The sequence below is a fragment of the Corticium candelabrum genome, chromosome 15, assembly GCF_963422355.1.
Source record: "Corticium candelabrum chromosome 15, ooCorCand1.1, whole genome shotgun sequence".
NCBI lineage: Eukaryota > Metazoa > Porifera > Homoscleromorpha > Homosclerophorida > Plakinidae > Corticium > Corticium candelabrum.
This window is the reverse complement of record NC_085099.1, coordinates 4,839,124-4,858,905: the sequence shown is the minus strand read 5'-3', so window position 1 is coordinate 4,858,905 and position 19,782 is coordinate 4,839,124. Positions and strand designations below refer to the sequence as shown.

The 19,782-nt window shown below is 40.5% G+C and overlaps 3 protein-coding genes across 3 annotated transcripts; all 3 read right to left on the bottom strand.

The window, feature by feature from the left end:
- Positions 1–1,842: 1,842 nt before the first annotated feature.
- LOC134191149 (DBH-like monooxygenase protein 1) lies at positions 1,843–6,598 on the bottom strand. The gene is made up of 13 exons (XM_062659730.1): positions 6,457–6,598; positions 4,814–4,990; positions 4,662–4,745; positions 4,403–4,591; positions 4,237–4,339; positions 4,020–4,186; positions 3,902–3,959; positions 3,735–3,820; positions 3,047–3,085; positions 2,923–2,982; positions 2,728–2,855; positions 2,454–2,640; positions 1,843–2,389 (listed from the first exon to the last, which is right to left on the bottom strand). The coding sequence occupies exons 1-13, from the start codon at positions 6,517–6,519 to the stop codon at positions 2,081–2,083; spliced, it is 1,650 nt and encodes a 549-aa protein (XP_062515714.1). The 5' UTR covers positions 6,520–6,598; the 3' UTR covers positions 1,843–2,080.
- On the bottom strand, positions 6,566–7,079 carry LOC134191150 (DBH-like monooxygenase protein 1 homolog). Its single transcript, XM_062659731.1, has one exon. The coding sequence runs from the start codon at positions 6,950–6,952 to the stop codon at positions 6,566–6,568; it is 387 nt and encodes a 128-aa protein (XP_062515715.1). The 5' UTR covers positions 6,953–7,079.
- A 6,241-nt stretch (positions 7,080–13,320) lies between these two features.
- Positions 13,321–17,629, bottom strand: LOC134191527 (DBH-like monooxygenase protein 1 homolog). Its single transcript, XM_062660148.1, has 3 exons — positions 17,351–17,629; positions 17,139–17,285; positions 13,321–13,562 (listed from the first exon to the last, which is right to left on the bottom strand). The coding sequence occupies exons 1-3, from the start codon at positions 17,627–17,629 to the stop codon at positions 13,368–13,370; spliced, it is 621 nt and encodes a 206-aa protein (XP_062516132.1). The 3' UTR covers positions 13,321–13,367.
- Between the last annotated feature and the right edge of the window lie 2,153 nt (positions 17,630–19,782).

The window sequence follows — 19,782 nt, the reverse complement described above, 5'->3', positions numbered from 1 at the left end:
TACCTTCGCTTCCTAGACGCCTGGTTGTTGTTGGAGAAACATACACGTGCAAATGTAAACTGTAGGCGTTTTGCTATGTGCTAAACCCGTAAAGCAACGGATTATATAAACACTATATACAGGACGGACGCCCGGTGGCCGTATTTTCGATACAGCAGCTACCAAACAAAGAGAGGTGGAGTCTCATGATGACATCACGTTCGTCTATTGGTCAGTAATGACACCACTTCTCGTCTGTTGGTCGGAATAGCTTTATATATACATCTGCACTAATCGAGTATAAATACGGTCAGTCGGTCGTACAGATTACTATACTCTTAGCGGACCTCGGGTAATACCTCGGTAAACGTATTGTTTATATTGTGTGAGTGTGAGATGTTTCTCATTCAGTGAAATCCCTCCTACAAAAGTAAAACGACAAGTGGCTCGTGTAGCCAGCCCCTCCCCTTTTCTATTCTATTGCCTGCCAAAAATGGAAAAGGGGAGGGGCTGGCTACCGAGACTAAAGTGGAATATGCAATAATTAGAAACACAAGGTAACGCACTTATTGGCGTTTCAAACATGATTTTAAAAATTTGATTTAGGATTTTGCCATAAACAGTAAGTAACATTTAGCTTAATTAGGATATACAAAGAAAGACAAGACGCATTTCGTCTGAAGTGTTTTGTCTACTTTAAAGTCACATATAACACAACAAAGAAAGAGACAGGAGACAGAACTACACCAGATGTGGTGTGCCAGTCACAAATAAATTACTTTTACTATATTTAGTCGTCTCACAATAGTCACTTGCTGTCTGTCTGTTGCATGTGTCATAATGACAAAACACTCTATCGACGTCTCATTGCAAATACAGAGATTTCATTAGTAATTATAATTATTAGGCCAAACAAACTTTTCAAAGCATGTTCTTACAGGCAACATTTTAACATCGTTTAGTAGCGACACGAGATCCTATGAATCAATAGCCATTAACACTACGCCGTTATATATGTAAGGCTAACATGGTAACAAGATTCTCGAATAATTAGAAAGGCTACAGGGGACTGGGAGATTTAGGTCAGTATGAATGTAGACTCCGGGTTCTTTGATATTCATTGTATTCCACAGAAGCCAATTTCTTTAGTGTCAGGTATACATAGTCATGCTGGCTGCAGGCTATGCATTGAATGTCTCTTAGTGCCACACCTACATGTGGATCCACACGGAAGGAGTGTTCATCTTTTTACCTGGATTCTTTTTTTCTGATGAGACTGTATGTGAAGAATCTGGGATATTGATGTTTTTCATCTTCGACTGAGAAGTTGAACCTTGTGAATGGAATAAATAAACAAGACCGTCTATAGTTCTGCATGTCGATAATGCCTATAGCGGTCAAACGGTTGCAGCACAGAAATCGTGTTGCCTAGCAAAAACTGCATGGTTACATTGGATAGCTGCAAGTCATTTGACCATTAATTAATTGGCCACGGAGAAAAGAGCACGCCTCTTCTAGCACACACGGTCAGAGTGGTAAATCTATAGCAATTAAAGATCGAAAGTATCCACTCATTTCTGCCTTCTTTTTGTCATTCATTTAACTAACAGGGAAACGTGTTTTAGATTTTAATAGTAAATAAGCGTGTTAGAGTATATTACATTAGTCTTGCTACTGCTTTGGACGTCGCAAATTTGCTTTGACGATGCATGCCAGCCAGATAAGTACTCTGTAATAGTGATCGAATCACTGGTCCGCAGACCACATTGCTGTAACCCTGTAGCGCATACGCGGCTCGGGTAAATTGCTTGACGAACCTATACGTACATTTCAAGCTTTCTAGTTGACACATATGGACTGCACCACACTATTGCCGCTCTTGAATTAAAAACAGTTATTCTAAAAATTACAATGCCATGCGCCATCACTATCTACTCACGCACAATTAAGCAACATCTAAAAGACATCAATCATTGCAAACGCGGCACAGTTAACACAACGCAAACGACCAAAAAAATGGTTCTCGTGCACATCAACGTATGTATAGGCATACATCCACGCTCGTTCTTTCCTTCAATAGTCTAGACCATTTTATCCAAAACTACGGAGGCCTACAGTGGCCGGTTGGAGTTCCATTTTCCAACTTCCATTCCTCCAACTCCTGCTTCCATTCTTCCCACCTCCGCTTCCATTCTTCAACCAAGAGCAAACTAGATATCGACTCATGAGCCGAGCTGGTCGGAGATTCTGTTGGAGCGGCTGATGTGCTTCGAGTTTCTGTCTGGGGAGCAGATGTGCTTGGAGATTCTGATAGGACGCTTGTGCATGGTTTGAGTGTTCCAGATGTAGGAGCATCAGTCAGGGGCTGAGTGATTTCAGGCAACAGGGTCGTATTGCCATCCTCTGCTCCCTAGAGTGAATGACGGAACCGTGCATCAATAACAGTCATACAGCCTGCTGCTATGTTATCTTACCAATAAGTTGTTGCTAAACGCACCATTGCAAAAGTACTGCCTACTCTTAGAAGACCAGTATGCATCATACCAGAGAGTGTACGCGTCGTCGCTGCTAAAGTCCATGTTTTTAAGGCTTTCTACAAACTGTCTTCCTTGAGTTGCTCCATCTGCTGTAGAGTTCACCAGGTGTATGTAGTAGCCCTTCCTATGAAAATAAAATAAAATAAAATAACATTAACAGTGAGTTAATTACATAGAAGGCCAAAGATAATTATAGACGTCTAGATCTTACATTGCAGCCTGGAAAATATAATTGATAAAATTCGCACTATCAATTTGGCTCAGGCAGACAGAAAGTTGCGGTCGAGGATACACTAAAAGGAAAGCGAGACACATCTCGTCCAAGGTGCCTAGTCCACCCTGCAAGTAAGAAAGGATCGCATACAAGCTGGAAAATTTAGAAAATTAGTTATATATTGTTTCTCACGATGGTCACTTGCGTTCTAGCTGATGTGTCGTAGTCGCAAAACACTTGAACGTCGTCTCCCTATTATAAACGTCACGTACAGATATTCTGCACAAATGATGTTATTTAATTAAATTTCACTTACAGGTAAAATCTTGACTTCATTATTCAACAGCACTATATCCTGGTAACAACAAAATTATGCAATTATATTATTATTTAATTAAAGCAAAGTGGTTGCTATATATATATATATATATATATATATATTATGAAAGGCGTGGGAAAAATGTAACGATCCGAACAATTTGGCGTAAAAGTTGAAGCGTGGTCAAATAAGCGCTTTTGAAGTACCCTACTTACTCAAATGACGTGGTGTTTAAAGTTCCGTTTTAGGGATCACACTAGAAATTAGAATTAAAATAAAGTTGAAAAGTTTAAGAATTGACATTTTTATATTAGATGTTGTGCAATTGCTTCTTAGTATCTTTTTAAATCTGCCGCTACACACAAACAAACACACACACACACACACACACACACACACACACACACACACTACATGTATATCAAGGAGTAGCGCGGACAAGGTTAATGCAAATTACTAAAACATTTGGCGAGTGGACTGTGACCGTCTCTAGATGAGGTAACCCTCTACACCACGAATTGCATGCAAAAGCTGCAATTTTAGTACAAGTATAATGAAAGCTGTTGAAGCATAGAGTGCAAACCCTTCACGTGCTACAGCTTGAATATTAGAAGAACGTGAGAAATTATTGACATCCGGTCACGCATTTGCGTCACTCAGCGATCACGTCTTTATATAAAATAACCTGAAAGTTGAAGTCGTAATTGTAGTTGCTGTCAATATTGGGAAGTTGGACGCTCTTGCGACTGTGCTCGATCCAGATTCCTTTACCTACAGAATTAACTCATGACATCAAATTTTCAGACACTAAAATAATATTTCTAGATTAAACATATCTATAGTAAACATTACCGGCAGTATGCGAATGCAGCATTGTGCCAAATACATTCACTCCAGTTGCAGGAAGTCCCTAAAATGGTTTAAAACTAAAAATTTTTCTAAACAGGAATTAATTAATTAATTATTTTACCGCTTCAGTGCACGATGCAGGGCATAAATTTCTTGTTATGATGTTATCTTTGCCAGGCGGCAGTAAGAGACTAGCAGTGATTGTGTGACCAAATTGTAAAACCGCACCGTCGTATTGCCGTTTGCTTGGAGTGTAATATATTCGTATTCCAGAGTTGTCCACGTAGTCTGAAAAAGAGAAATGGCCATAGTGTCTCGCGTTAACTATCTCTAAATACCTGCTCTGCTTTGCTCGTTGTTGTAATGAGTTTCCATCAAAACGTATTGGGTGCCAGTCTGACCACTCATGGGAAGCCCCACTTGCGATGGGAAAGTAATACCCTGTATGTTTGTTATAGCATGCTACAACATTGGATTGAACGATTGTTATGGTTTGTCACTCACTGCTCCTCCAACGGCCCATACTGCAATTTGTGACATTCCACGGCATCCTCGAACCGAACCCGGTACAGAGTCTGGTGGATTGTCGCAATCCCATGACATATCGAGGTAAGGAGAGACGGCATCATGGCACGTGTAAATTAGGATGTGATGTACTAGTTCCTCGTGATTTGCTTGCACTACTGGTTCAAACTATGTTTAGACCAAGAGGAAACTCGGTGTTATTAACTAATAGCGAGGTGATATATTAGACTTTACCGACTCTTATTATATGAGCTTCGTTCTGCAGTTGAGGCAGCTTATATGGAGTGCACCAGTAGGTCGTGGGCTGAGCTGGCACAGATACCTTCAAGACAGAGTGTAACTATAATTCCAATAACTGTGTCATTGTATGTCATAATTAAATGGTCTTACATTGTGATTGAGAACGTCGAAAGTCTGGTGATCCTGTTCTAGAGACGCCGATTCTACATTGCCGGTTCCACTCAGAAGGTTGACACTGACTCTCCCAGCAAATGTGTGCTTGTCTACTACCGTTTCCGATGCGGGATCGTTAGGGTTGTATGAAAAGATGACTCGAGTTGTTCCCTCCTAATTACAAATATCAAAAACGCATAAAAATACTTCAAATTTTCTAAGGTAAAGAGTAAGCACAATATGTGCATGTAAGTGACCTAGAAGAGTATCTCATCTAAACAGCACAGTCTTGAATATATATATATATTTACATATGTATGTATGTCACTTAGCTAGATAAAAGTTCCGTCTAAGCAGATTTAGTTGTCACTAGATACAAAGTTGCATGAGCAAAACTGTTTATGAGATGAGAACACTACAAAATGATCGAGTTCAGTATAGATAAATGAGTGCTAGGATACTGAGCATAGCCTGCTGCTCGATGTCAATCAGCATGCTTATGTCTGCTTGTAAGAAGTTCAGCAAGTATTTTGTTCCCAACAGTCCTGACTGCTTTCTCTCGTCTAGTGTTGCTGAATCAATAAAATATATATTTTTGGCCAATTCAAAGCAACTGAACGAATAGTTACTCGCTCACAGACAAACAGAGTAAAGTAGGCTTCAGTTTTCGTTGACGAGACGTATGCATTTACAGTCCCCTAACATGTCATGATTGCATTTTTTCATTCCCCATCATCTAAAACCATTTCAAGCTAAACGGCAAGAAATATGTTAGTTTCTGGACCCAAGTTTTTCAAAATTTAATGCGGGAGTTATTATTATTTTTATGCTCAGCTGACTAAATAAATTTTAATGGTATTAAGTCTGAAAGAATATGCAGCATTTAATTATGTCAATGCATTCCTAATACTGCATAATTTTAAATATTTTTCCTACACTGTACCAAAGATAATAAACAAAGGAACACGGCAAGTTTTCACTAGTTTCCATACTTTACTTCTTCACACTTTTCCTGAACTAGCAGCAGTCTAAAACATTATAGCATCCAGTAAGTATACTGCGCATGCGTAATAATTTTCTCTAAAATCATGCCGACGGCCATCAGAAACTATAATATTTGAATTTTCGTGTGTGTGTGTGTGTGTGTGTGTGTGTGTGTGTGTGTGTGTGTGTGTGTGTGTGTGTGTGTGTGTGTGTGTGTGTGTGTGTGTGTGTGTGTGTGTGTGTGTGTGTGTGTGTGTGTGTGTGTGTGTGTGTGTGTGTTGTTTTAGCAATACGCACACACAATTGACTGCTTGGTTTTGAGGATGGCAGTTTGGGTTGAGCGACCACAGCACGTGCGCCACATACATCAGCAATTTCAATTTCTGTTAAAATCGTCACCGTCCAGCCAGTCAGTTCCAGACGTATTCTATTTAGTTTGAAATGTCTGCAGAAATTAATGCAGTAGAAGTGAATGCACATGCATGCATGGTAAAACGGTTTCAAACTTTACCATATCACAGCCCGGTGCGTACACTGCACATGCATGCAGCTTGATCAAAACATGCAACCCACAACAGAAGAAGTCAAAACGACTTCTAGAAATCTCGAACGTACTTGTCTCTATACATGTTATAGAATTAGTACTGCGCAATTACCTCAATGCTTCTGTCCTTCGGCTCGCACGCCTCGAGGTCTCGTTTGAATTCCAGCGTCGTCATTCCGTCTGCTTCACTGAATGACAACAGTCTGACGTTTTGAATGTCGTCAATTGGCGGCTGTGCCCTCGCAGTTGCAAAACGATCCTGTGAGAGGAAGAGAAGCTATAGCAAGGCACATGTGATGCAAAACAAACCAGCCGTTGCCCCGTGCAACCTTCAAGTATCCTTGACCGTCTTTCACCCATCCAATGACCACATCGGAGTTGGGCATAAAGCCTGTTGGTGAGAAACCGAGCCCTATCCATCCTGTCGTAGCGACTTTGGCTGAGAAGGTGATCGACCTGTCAGACCAATCCACCTTCCAGCAGAGAAGATACTTCTGTGTCGATGCATCGAGATATTGCCCACGACTGTATCCGCTAGGGCAGAGGTGATGATCACAGTGCACGACGCTGAGAGTGGCGAGCACCAAAAACAACGGAAACCGCCACATTACAATAGAAGTGAGTGAGTAACGCTCCTTTTCTCAACTAGGAAAGTTGTCTTCGATATATATGTAATCGTAGGTAACCCCGACACTAGGAGAACGCAGTGCACGATTTCACTGTGTGATACGCTGACAGCAGCTAGAGCTAGAGTAGACTCGCGTATCCAGACCCTTCCCGTCTACATCCTTCCTGTCAACAAAACACTAATTAGACATTCGTTCGTCGACCTGTAGACCTTAAACTACTGTCTTGTTGACGTACGTTTTGAAGCCAAATTGTCCGTGACGCTGCACGTGCTTTTTCACCGATCGATAACTGACTTGGCGCTAATTTGTACTATCTACTAATTGTTGTGATCTTGTGAGTCTGACGTGAGCATGGGGCGTGCTTTTGTTTAGTCATGACGCGTTTTCGCCGTCCGCAAGTCCCATTCAGTTGCTGCTTGTTTTAGAGTGAATGCAGTAATAAGTACAATAACGTAGCGGGTACAATAACGCAACCGGATATTGACGCAACCGGAAACTGATTCAGACAACCCGAAAACTACTCAAAAAAGATATGACTCATGTAATAGTTTTATGTTTGTTTTGGGAAGGCGTCTAGAGGCGTCTGCATGCGCAGTGTTAGAGACTGAGTTTGTTTGGCGGGCTTCATTGTGTTGTTGAATTAGAGTGCTCAACAAGGCAAAGAACAAAACATGACGTCGATGATCGGGAAAGTGGGGCCTTTTAATGAAATTCAAGATCAATGGGAACACTACGTCGAACGACTAGGGTTTTGCTTTACGGCGAACAAGGTGACGTACAAAGACGAGGCACTAGAAAACGCCTCTCGATCATGCAGCATGATCATAATGGCTGTGGGAATTCGACCACATGCATAGCCGCGAAATTCACGCATTTTTTCTGTGCGCTACTGTGTTCAACGCGCTATTCAAAGTCCACAAGATATCTGCTCTTTGATTAGTAGAACGTCCGTTCACAGGCCTACATGTTTGCTAGTTAATTAAAATTGTAATTATTGATCAGTAACCAGCACACGCGAGACGAGCGGAATGCGAATGACTAATATTTACTTAGACCTCCTGCTATCTAAAGAGGTCGGCAACGCAGTACAGGAACGGATTAGGCATTTCCAGAGACCATTTCTCGCCGGATGTAGGCGGAGATGGTCTAGCTACGCGAGACAATAATAGCTAGAGAACGCCATAGATTATATGTGCAGTACAATTAGGTGAAAAGAATTGATCAATCCACACCTGTAATATTCTATCTGAGGTGTTAAAGAAATTCGTGCTTCTTAATTACTGTGAACATCACACTATACTAACAGTTTTTAGACTATTAACTTAGAGGCTGATTTACACTGAGCACGTAACGTAACGTAACGTAACGTAACGTAACGTAACGTAACGTAACGTAACGTAACGTAACGTAACGTAACGTAACGTAACGTAAGGTGACTTTACGTTATGCAAAATCATTCACACTGGCAAATTTTGCCGTCGTAACTTACCATGTTGATTTTCGTAGCGTAACATGTAATGTTGAGATGGATTGAACGTTTCCCGGTTGACGTAAGCAATTATCCAATCATGGAGCACTGTGTGAGTGTCTCTCCTGAGCATGTGCATTACTGCTGTAAGACGAGCGACGTAATGACCTTGTACGCGAGTATCCGTGTTTGTACGATGTGGTCGGTCATTCTTATTTCATTGACTAGGGCGTGTCATTCCCCTAAAGTCTGCCTGCACTGAGACCTCTATCAAGTCCACGGTTTCGTACCTTGTGCTTTTATCGAGCCTTTGTCTGCGAGAAATATGAAGCAGTAAGAAACGACGTTTCTTCTACTTATATGTGAAAAAAGTTGCCATGCGTGACGTCATGTACGGGACACTGACCGTACGCGAGGAGCTCAATGTGAATGCTATCTAGATGGCATATGTATACGTTACGTAACGTTACGTAGATCGCTCTACTCTGATAAAATGCATTACGTTACGTTACGTGCTCATTGTAAATCAGCCTCTAGTAGTAGGTGTTTCAACAGTATCCATGGCATCTCTAGAAAAAGGTCACTTAATTGTTGGCAAAATTGCATAATTGAAATTTTTGCTCATTAATCAAACTCCGAATTGGATGTATAAGCAATGCACAAACGACTAATGCTTTATATACTAATGAAATTTACCAGTACATTAAATTTTGTAGAGACAGATCCGTATTGTTGATTGCGAAAAATATAGGCTGTTTCGGAGCTAAAATTTTATATTAATAATTCGTTAATTAATTAAACATACTGTTGAGTGAGATGTTTCTCATGTCAGTAAATAACCCATCCTACAAAACAAAGCGACAAATGGAATATGCAATAAGTAGAAACACAAGAGCAAGCGCATCACGCACTTGTTGGCGTTTTGGACATGATTTTTAAATGTGATTCAGGATTTTGTCTCGAACAATAAGCAACATCTGGCTTACGATACACAAAGAATGGCAAGACGCATTTCGTCTGAAGTGTTTTGTCCATTTTAAAGTACATAAAATACAGCAAAGAAAGAACAAAGAGACCGAACTACACCAGATGTGGTGTAATAGGTACAAATAAATTATTTTTACTCTAGATATTGAGTCGTCTTACAATAGTCACTTGCTGTCTGTTTGTTGTGTCATCATGACAGAGCACTTTATCGACGTCTCTCTGCAAGTATAAAGATTTTATTAGTAAATATAATTATTAAGCCAAACAAACATCCTAAAGCATATTCTTACAGGCGAGATCTTAACTTCGTTTTGTAGCGACACTAGAGCCTCAGATTCAACGGCCCTTAACACTTCGCCATATGCTAAAATGGTAACAGGATTCTTGAATAATATTTTGAATTAGGGCTACAGGGGATTTAGGTCAGTGTGAATATCTCCAGGCTATCTGATATTCGTCAGAAGCCAATTTCTTTAGTTTCACGGAATTTGGAGACTTGAATGCCTCTTAGTGGCATACCCACATTACTCTGTGCACACGGGAGGACCTGTTCATCATTCTATTTGGATTTTTTCGTTCGAATGGGACTGCATGGGAAGAATCTTTCGTCCCAATGGGATATTGATGTTTTTCGTCTTCGACTGAGACGTTGAACCCCGTGAATGGAATAGATGAACAAGACCGCCTGCCGTCCTGCATGTCGATAATACTTATAGAAGTCAACGGTTGCAGCACAGAAATCGCGTTACCTGCATGGTTACATTGGATAGCTGAAAGCCATTTGTCTATTAATTAATTGCCCACGGAGAAAAGAACACGCCTCGGTTAGCACACACGGTCAGAGCCAGTGGTAAATCTATAGCAACTAACGATCGAAAAAGTATCCACTCATTTTTGCCTTCTTTTGGTCACTCCTTTATAGGCAGTGGAACATGCTTTAGATTTGTATAAGTATCTAGCGTGTTAGAGTATATCACATTAGTCTTGCAACTGCTTTGGAAGCCGCAAATTTGGTTTGACGCTGCATGTCAGATGACCACTCTATTTACTTAGTGAATAAATCACTCAACAGACCACGTTACTGTACCCAGCGCATGCGCGCCTCGGGTTATTAATTACTTAACGAAAATATACGTACAACTCAAGCGCACATGCACATGGAATGCACCACACTATTGCCGCTCTTGAATTAAAACAGTTATTCTAAACATTACAATGCCATGCACTATCACTATCTACTCACGCACAAGCAACATTTAAAAGACGTAATCATTGCAAACGCGGCACAATTAACACTACGCAAACTACCAAACAGAAATAGTTCTCGTTTCAACGTTTTGTATACGCATCCACGCTGGTTCTTTCCGTTATTACCATACCATTTTTGCCACCAAGAGCAAAACAGCAACCAAGAGCAGACTAGACATCAACTCAAGAGCCAAGCTGGTTGTGCAGGGTTTGAGTGTTCCAGTCGTAGAAGTATCAGTCAGGGCTGAGTGATTTTAGGCTACAGAGTCGAATTGCCATCCTCTGCTCCCTATAGTGATTCACGCAAGTGGAAATCATTAACAGTCATGCAGACTGCTGATACGTTATCTTACCAACAAGTTGTTGTGAAACGAACCATTACAATAGTATTGCCTACTCTCAGAAGACCAGTATGCATCATCCCAGAAAGTGTATGCGTCGTCGCTGCTGAAGTCCATGTTTTTAACGCTTTCTACAAACTGTCTTCCTTGAGTTGCTTCATCTGCTGAAGAGTTTACCAGGTTTACATAGTAGCCTTTGCTATTGAAATAAAAATAGAATAAATAACACCAACAAAGAGGTAATTAACTAAAAGGCCAAAGATAATTATAGGTCTTAGATCTTACAGTGCAGCCTGGGAAAATAACTGATCAACCGCGTACTATGAATTTGGCTCAGACAGTAAGAAAACTGCGGTCGAGGATACACTAAAAGGAAAGCGAGACACATCTCGTCCAAGGTGCCTTCTCCACCCTGCAAGTAAGAAAGGATTACATACAAGTTGAAAAGAATTAGAAGATTAGGAAGATATTTTTCTCACGATAGTCACTTGCGTTCTAGCTGATCTGTCGTAGTTGCAAAACACCTGAACGTCGTCTCCCTATTATTAATGTCACATGCAGATATTCTACAATTAAAAATGGTGTTAATTAATTAAAGTTCACTCAAGGTAAAATCTTGACTTTATTTATCAGCAACACTATATCCTGGTAACAACAAAATTATACAATTATATTATTAATTAATTAAAACAAAAGTGGTTCCTTTAACATGAATGGCGTCGGAAACAAATGTAACGGCCCGAACAATCGCGCGCTAATTAGGGTCGTAGTCAAATTATAAATTTTGACTTACTTAGTCACGTGATTTAAAGTTTCATAGACTAAATGTTTGCATACAACTAGATAATAATTTAGATTGTACGCGCAGCTTAGTTATTACGTCTTTGAACTTACACTATATATAATGCTAAGTATAGTAGCGCGTTTGGTATACGTACGACCATACGACCTACTTGCTATAGTTGTGCATAAATTTATAACTAATGAATGAGCTATAAATTAACCTGAAAGTTGAAGTCGTAATTGTAGTTGCTGTCAATATTGGGAAGTTGGACACCGTTGCGATTATGCTCGATCCAAATTTATTTGCCTGTACAGAGTAACATCATAATATCAAATTTTCAAAAATTAAAGTAATTTTTTAGATTGAACATATTTATAGTAAATGTTACCGGCAGTATGCGAATGTAACATTGTACCAAATACATTCACTCCAGTTGCAGGAAGCCCCTAGAAATGTTCAATCAAGAAACTGCAAATTTCAATAAACAGGAATTTATTTATTTATTTACCGTTTCAGTGCAGGCTGCAGGGCATAAATTTCTTGTTATGAAGTCATCTTTACCAGGCGGAAGCAAGAGAAAAGGACGTACTGTGTGACCAAATTCCACAACTGCACCGTCGTATTGCCGTTTAGTTGTAGTGTAATATAATCGTATTCCTGAGCTGTCCACGTAGTCTGAAAATAGAGAGATGGCTCTAAATCAACTAGTATCTATTGTCTGGCGTTCGGCTAACAGAGACCTCTGCAACGGACAATTTAGGCAAGGGACACAGACTCATTTTCGCTGGCTTTTTACCAAGAAACAACTTCTACTGCTACAACCACATGCTTTATGACTATCGACCGGCTTTTGAAACGCAACGACTGATCAGTCGATTTGCCGGCACAATGACTGCGCATGATCAGTCTTATAGTACAGCGCAAGCGCAATGACAGGTCGGTCTTGTACATTACCAAAAGTGACGGTATCGAGCAGACGTTACAACTATAGACTAATAAGCTGGAAATACCTGCTCTGCTTTCCTCGTTGTTGTAATGAGTTTCCATGATAACGTATTGGGCTCCAGTCTGACCGCTCATGGGAAGCCCCACTTGAGATGGGAAAGTAATTACCCTGTATGCATGTTTGTGTATATCACAACATGGATTGAGCGATTGTTATGGTTCGTCACTCACTGCTTCTCCAATGGCCCATGTTGCAACTCGTGACGTTCCGCGGCATCTTCTAACGGAATCTGGTATGGAATCTGGTGGATTGTCGCAATCCCATGACATATCGAGGTAAGGAGAGACGGCATCATGGCACGTGTATATTAGAATGTGATGCACTAGTTCCTCGTGATTTGCTTGCACTACTGGTTCAAACTATACATAGAGGAGATGACTCGGTGTTACCTAGTAACAAAGAGAGATAAACTAAGTCACTGACTCTTATTACATGAGCTTCGTTCTGCAGTTGAGGCAGCTTGTATGGAGTACACCAGTAGGTCGTGGGCTCAGCAGGCACAGATACCTTAATACAGAGTGTAATTATAATTCCAATAAAATCATGTCATCGCATGTCTATTAATTAAATGGTCTTGCATTGTGATTCAGAACGTCGAACGTCTTGTGGTCCGGTTCTAGAGGGGCCGGTTCTACGTTGCCGGTTCCGCTCAGTAGGTTGACACTGATTTTCCCTGCAAATGTGTGCTTGTCTACTGCCGTTTCTGATGCGGGATCGTTAGGGTTGTATGAAAAGATGACTCGAGTGGTTCCCTCCTAGATTACAAATATCAAAATGCATGAAAATACTGCAGATTTTCTAAGATAAAGAGTAAGCACAATATTTGTAAGTGATCTAGAAAATATCTCATCTAAACAGTCCAGCGGATGCAGGATTTAGCAAAGGAGGAGACGCAGAAATGACAGAATATCTATGACGTTACAAATTAATATTAATGATGTTCCTGACACAATGCGCTGAATAAAAGACTGCAGAACAACTGCAACTGATCTGCATGATGGAAGAGTTTTGCGTCTTGTCAGCGAAGTGCTGTAGTCAGGAAACACAAGTGAATGCATACATAGTACATATACACTGTGCGCGGCACTACCAATGTCTTTAATGAATCATATTTATAAAAACTTTACTTATCTTCAAACGGGTTAAGTTAAGAAACAGAACAGACTCGGTACACTTCCGGAAATCGCATACCTCTACATTGCATATCGTTACGCACTACACAAGTACAGCACACTATAGCGAAAAAAAGACTGCCAAATGGAGGGGGCGGGCCCCGCACATCCCCATCTGGATACGCCACTGCAGTCTTGTATGTCAATTAGCTAACTAGATAAAATTTGCTTTCCAAGCAGATTTAGTTGTCAGTAAGTATTCTGTTCCCAACAGATGACCTCAACTATAATTTTAGTACAGGTGCATGGATGATATATCAAGTGAATTGTGTGTTCAACCGAGAAATTTCAATTTTTTTGTGTGACAGTTCCCGTATACGCATGAATCTCTTCTTGACAAGGTTTTTAAAAATGAACATAACAACGTTAACTACACACACACACACACACACACACACACACACACACACACACACACACACACACACACACACACACACACACACACACCATCGCTATCACTGCTATCACATGCACTTCTAGCTAGTTCCTTCCACCTAAGAGAGAGAGGGTGTATAAAGATTTTTGGTTGTACTCTAGTTGAAAGCGGGTTATAAAGCCAATAATTTTTACAGGCACAGTTGCCGCCATAATTGCGCATGCATGCGTCGTCATCCAAGAGTCCTGACTGATTTCTCTGGTCTAGTGCTGCTGCATCAGTAAAATAACTCTTTTAGGCCAATTCAAAGCAACTGAAAGAATAGTTGCTTGCTCAGAGACAAACAGTGCAAACTCAAGACGTAAACTTCAGTTTTCGTTGACGAGACATAGAGTCTACCCCTAAAATGTCATGGTTGCATTTCTATTCTGCATAATCTCCAAACGTTCCAAGCTAAATGGCTTTCCGTAAGGCCACTCCATGCAAGAAATATGTTAGTTTCTGGTCCGCAGTTTTAAAATTTGATGCGGGGTTATTATGATTTTTAAGCTAGGCCCAATATATACATTTCAATGGTATTAAGTCTGAAAGAATACGTAGCATTTTAAGTCCATTTCTAATCTAATAACATGATTTCACTTCACTTTTTCCTAAACTGTACCAAAGATAAATAAACACAAGAACACGGCGATATTTAAGTAAGTAAACATTTTATTATTTCCCAATGGTCATATTTTATTTTGAACTTGCAGCAGTAAACATAGCATAGTATCCAGTGATTGTACTGCGCATGCGTAATAAGAAATTAAAAAAAAAAATCATGCTGTCTGCCATTAGAAACTAATCTACTTCTTGTGTGTGTGTGTGTGTGTGTGTGTGTGTGTGTGTGTGTGTGTGTGTGTGTGTGTGTGTGTGTGTGTGTGCATGTGTGTGTTGATTTTAGCAATACCATTGACTGCTTTGTTTTGTGTATGGTAGTTTGAGTTGAGCGACCACAGCACGTGTGCTCAACATACATCAGCTAGAAGCAAAATTTTGCCATTTTACTTTCTGTTTTAAAATCATCACCGTCCAGTCAGCTCCAGACGTATTCTAGTTAGTATGAAAATGTCTGCAGAAATGCAGTGTAAGTGTCTAATATTAAAAACAAAGGCGGTTTCAAACATTACCATATTGCAGCCCGGCATGTACTGCATGAATGCAGCTTGATCCAAGCATGCATTAACTACAACAGGAGAGGTCAATTAGGCGTAGCGTGACTTGTAGAAATGGGGGGGGGCTGAACTTTACAATGCTACGCGCCACGCCCACTTTTATGGACACGCCTATTTTTATTGACTTCTAATTGACTGATACGGTAGATTCAGTGGCAGATCTAGACTGAAAAAAGGGTGGTGTATATACTATATACAGATTTGGTCCTCTAACGTATTTATGGTCCACAATTTTAAGACCGCGCCTACAAATGATGGTGATCCGTGCATTTTCCGGCCATTCCATTTTTCAATTGTTATTTTGGACCAATTTTTAACTAAAAATTAAAACTACAAAATTGAAAATTGAGTAACTACATATAAGATAATCAAAAATACAAAATTGAAATGACAGCTGCACTTTCCGGCCAAGTATATTCTATCTAGTCTTCAGTGACAGCACGTAGACGTGATAGAGCAATTTGATTGTTGACACTATCTCCTCCTAGGTGTAAACTCTAGGTGACAATTGACAGACTATGCAGTAATGATCTATACGGAATCAAATTCTTGTTCAGTTGATGTGGCGTAATTCGTCGATTGTAGAATTGCACTGGTGGGATTGGTTGTAACACACTCGCAGGTGTATACGAAGCAATTAGGGTTGTGGCACAAGTACACATAGCAAGCTATCAGCGTTGGTTATACAAGGTGATTATTCCAAAAATCAATAATTGGCACATGATGAACATGGAGAGGTTTTGTTGAATTAATCGTGGCCTTGTTCTTGTTGATTAATTGTTACATCTATACGCCCTCAGATCGCCCATTTTCTTCAGCAACAATATGATCCAGGAGATCGTTATCTAAACAGTCTGTCATACAGTTCAATTATCACTGTTGTGTGTCATTGTGTTGAGTAATTTGTGCTAAAACAAGCTAATCGGCTTAGGGCTTTTGGCATGCGCAAGTGCAGATGCATTGGGAACTGTGCTATGCTTACACTCGTGCCACAATAATTATTCTAGTCGCTTTGGCGCAAGTAACAGGTGCGCCTTTACTATAGCTGCAAGTGTGTTACAAACTGAATCCCTTTACTAGCGCAACTGTACAATATAAGACGCCACATCAACTGAACAAAAATTCACTTCCCTATAGAATCCTAGATCATTACTGCTAACCGCTATTTCATTTAATAGCCTGTTACTTGAGATTGTCGCCTAGAGTGTACACCTTGAAGGAGACAGTGCCAACAATCAAATTGCTTTATCACGTCTAGGTGCTGTCACTGAAGACTAGATGAAATGTACTTGGCCGGAAAGTTCAGATGTCATTTCAATTTTGTAATTTTTTTAAATTTTTAGTTAAAAATTGGTTCAAAAATTAAAATGTACAATGTACTTCTCGATTTTTAACCAAACTAAAATATTGAAAAATGGATTGGCCGGAAAGTGCACTGACCAGGGGGCTCAGTGTATCTCATGCCACGCTACGCCCCTACGATCAACACGATCGACTTCTAGAAACATCGTAGCAGTCGAACGTACTTGCATGTCTCTAAACATAGAATTTGCACTGTGCAATTACCTCAATGCTTCTGTCCTTCGGCTCGAACGCCTCCAGGTCTCGTTTGAATTCCAACGTCGTCATTCCGTCTGCTTCACTGAACGACAACAGTCTGACGTTTTGAATGTCGTCAATTGGCGGCTGTGCCCTCGCAGTTGCAAAACGATCCTGCATGTGCATTAAGGAAGCTTCAGGGACGCATATCTGATGCAAAAATAATGCATTGTTCCAACCTTCAAGTATCTTCGACCGTCTTTCACCCATGCAATGACCACATCGGAGTTGGGCATAAAGCCAGTTGGTGAGAAACCGAGCCCAATCCATCCTGTCGTGGCGACTTTAGCTGAGAACGTGATCGACCTGTCAGACCAATCCACTTCCCAGCAGAGAAGATACTTCTTCATCGATGCATCGAGATATTGCCCACGACTGTATCCTCCAGGGCAAAGGTGATGACCACACTGCACGACGTTGAGAGTGGCGAGTACGTAAAGCAACTGAAGCCGCCACATTGTTGGCGCCTGCTGAGCCTATCAATTTGGAAGTGAGCGAGTAATGTTTCCAGGCGCGGCGCTGACATGCATCGAGGCAAGCATCGAAAGCACACCATGCATACAAGCAAAGTGCTTTACAATAGTAACTCACCGTAGCGACCTGCAGATGTATTAGATGAGCAAATTGAACGTTGAGGCTACCTTCATTACTAATTAATTAAAACTAAAAATATGCGGTGTGAAAAAGAAGATATTTTTCGGCAGTAAATATTCGATGCAAAGTTATCTGGGCCCTGCCACTGGTTTGACCAGACACCCACCGATTCCGGATTCTTAACGTCAAGTGTAAACTCTCGCTTCTCAAGGTCCCAATGCATGCATGGGCAACTCAAAACCTTGCCGTCTCGTGCTGGTCCTGGACACAAAACCCTTCAGAGTCTTCTTCCACCCGCAAGCGACCAATGTGACAGCTCCGATTTCTTCCATACAGTTTAATTAATTATATAATTATATAATACAATTATACAGCGCTGGTCGAGCTAGCTATAGCAGGCCCGCAGGCTGGAGGGGTTCTGTGGGTTCGGACGAACCGCCCGCTCAGCCGTGAAGGACCGCTTTTGATCCAATGTATATATATATATATATATATATATATATATATATATATATATACTGTATATATATATATATATACTGTATATATATATATATATATATATATATATATATATATATATATATATATATACTGGCGCGTATAGTGCTCAAAACGCGCCTCTAACTTTGTATGCGCTCCTATTATGTCAAATTCTCTCTATTGTTTTCATGCAATCCCTACATTTCTCGTCGCTTCTCTAGAATATGTTTTTAATTATAATTGTAGTGTCTATATATCTAGAGAAAGTGCTGCATGGACGCAGCCGTATGTATATATGATTTTGTTCCATATCGCTTCTACAGCACGCGACCTTTTCTACTTCGAAAAGCAACTAGTGCCCTAGCGTGGCGGTGACTGGTTACTTGTACTTTGCTCCGTGCTGGCGTTCGTCTGTAGGTTGTAACGTCATAAAACGTTTGTTCCTCATGCGCTCACAAACTCTGCAATTTTGTGCTCCACCTTTGAATTAGCACGCAGCCTTTTCTCACTTTGAAATAGCAACTGCATTGTGTCTTTCGCAGGTCCCCTGCATCTATGCGTTGTTGTTTGTCTGTAGTTCGCAAAAGTTGACATTGCAGCAGGAAAGAGACGACGAAGCATGCTGGCCGACTTGTAGCACAGCACATGTGCCCGTCGACGAATCGCGAAAGCTTCTTCTAAATCGGGACTGTCGAAACAGCTGCAAACGAATACTTGGTCACCTAGACAGCCTGTCAGGGCTACACATTATCCGATATTTTGTGTGTTCACCGCCCAATAAGCGAATTGTATGATGCCCCAATTATATATACGCGGGAAATTGTGTTAATTAACATAAGTTGCCCAGGCGAAAAATGGGTTAATCAACTAGTAAATATATATAATATAAAAGCTAAAAAATACCATGTGACGTCATTGGTCAATTTTTGTGTATTACGCACCGCCCACTTCTGAAGCCAGGCTACGGCCCTGTATAGCTTCTCGCTACATGGAGATGGACGATATCTAGTCTGGGCACGACAACGTAAAGTAGAGATATCTTAGCGGTCGCGGAGAGTAGGTCCGTCTCGATAAGTAACTTAATTAATTAAGATCTACAAGTCTAGCTAGTGGTAGCTCTACGTCAACAATGAATGTTGACATTGCGGCAGCTTGGTACGGATACAGTAGTGATAACTTGCCAATGTAGAAATCAACTGCTCCCAGAAACTTCAGCACCGCTGATAAATGTCAAATAATAGAAAACCACTTCCAACCTGACCGACACCTCAAATTTGAGGCCAGACTTTAAATAGTATGTGAGAAGCAAACGAATATACTGTTGCCATGTGATAAAATTATTAATTATTTAAGACGACGTAGCTGTTGGTGCAAATGTACTAGCTGGATAACTGGTCTTCAAGCTCTAGAGGTGCTGTAGAGAAAGAGAACAGATAAATTTATCATAAATTATATAAATTACCGTAAACCGTACACACACACACACACACACACACACACACACACACACACACACACACACACACACACACAC

Excerpts from the sequence above, each read along its gene's own strand:
- LOC134191149 (XM_062659730.1), bottom strand. The coding sequence starts at position 6,519 with ATGACGACGCTGGAATTCAAACGAGACCTCGAGGCGTGCGAGCCGAAG. Across the intron at positions 4,991-6,456 it reads CGAAGGACAGAAGCATTGAG|GAGGGAACAACTCGAGTCAT; the intron begins GTAATTGCGCAG and ends ATTTGTAATTAG. Across the intron at positions 4,187-4,236 it reads CAACGAGCAAAGCAGAGCAG|ACTACGTGGACAACTCTGGA; the intron begins GTATTTAGAGAT and ends TCTCTTTTTCAG.
- LOC134191150 (XM_062659731.1), bottom strand. The coding sequence starts at position 6,952 with ATGTGGCGGTTTCCGTTGTTTTTGGTGCTCGCCACTCTCAGCGTCGTG.
- LOC134191527 (XM_062660148.1), bottom strand. The coding sequence starts at position 17,629 with ATGTGGCGGCTTCAGTTGCTTTACGTACTCGCCACTCTCAACGTCGTG. Across the intron at positions 17,286-17,350 it reads ACGGTCGAAGATACTTGAAG|GATCGTTTTGCAACTGCGAG; the intron begins GTTGGAACAATG and ends ATGCACATGCAG. Across the intron at positions 13,563-17,138 it reads CGAAGGACAGAAGCATTGAG|GAGGGAACCACTCGAGTCAT; the intron begins GTAATTGCACAG and ends TTTGTAATCTAG.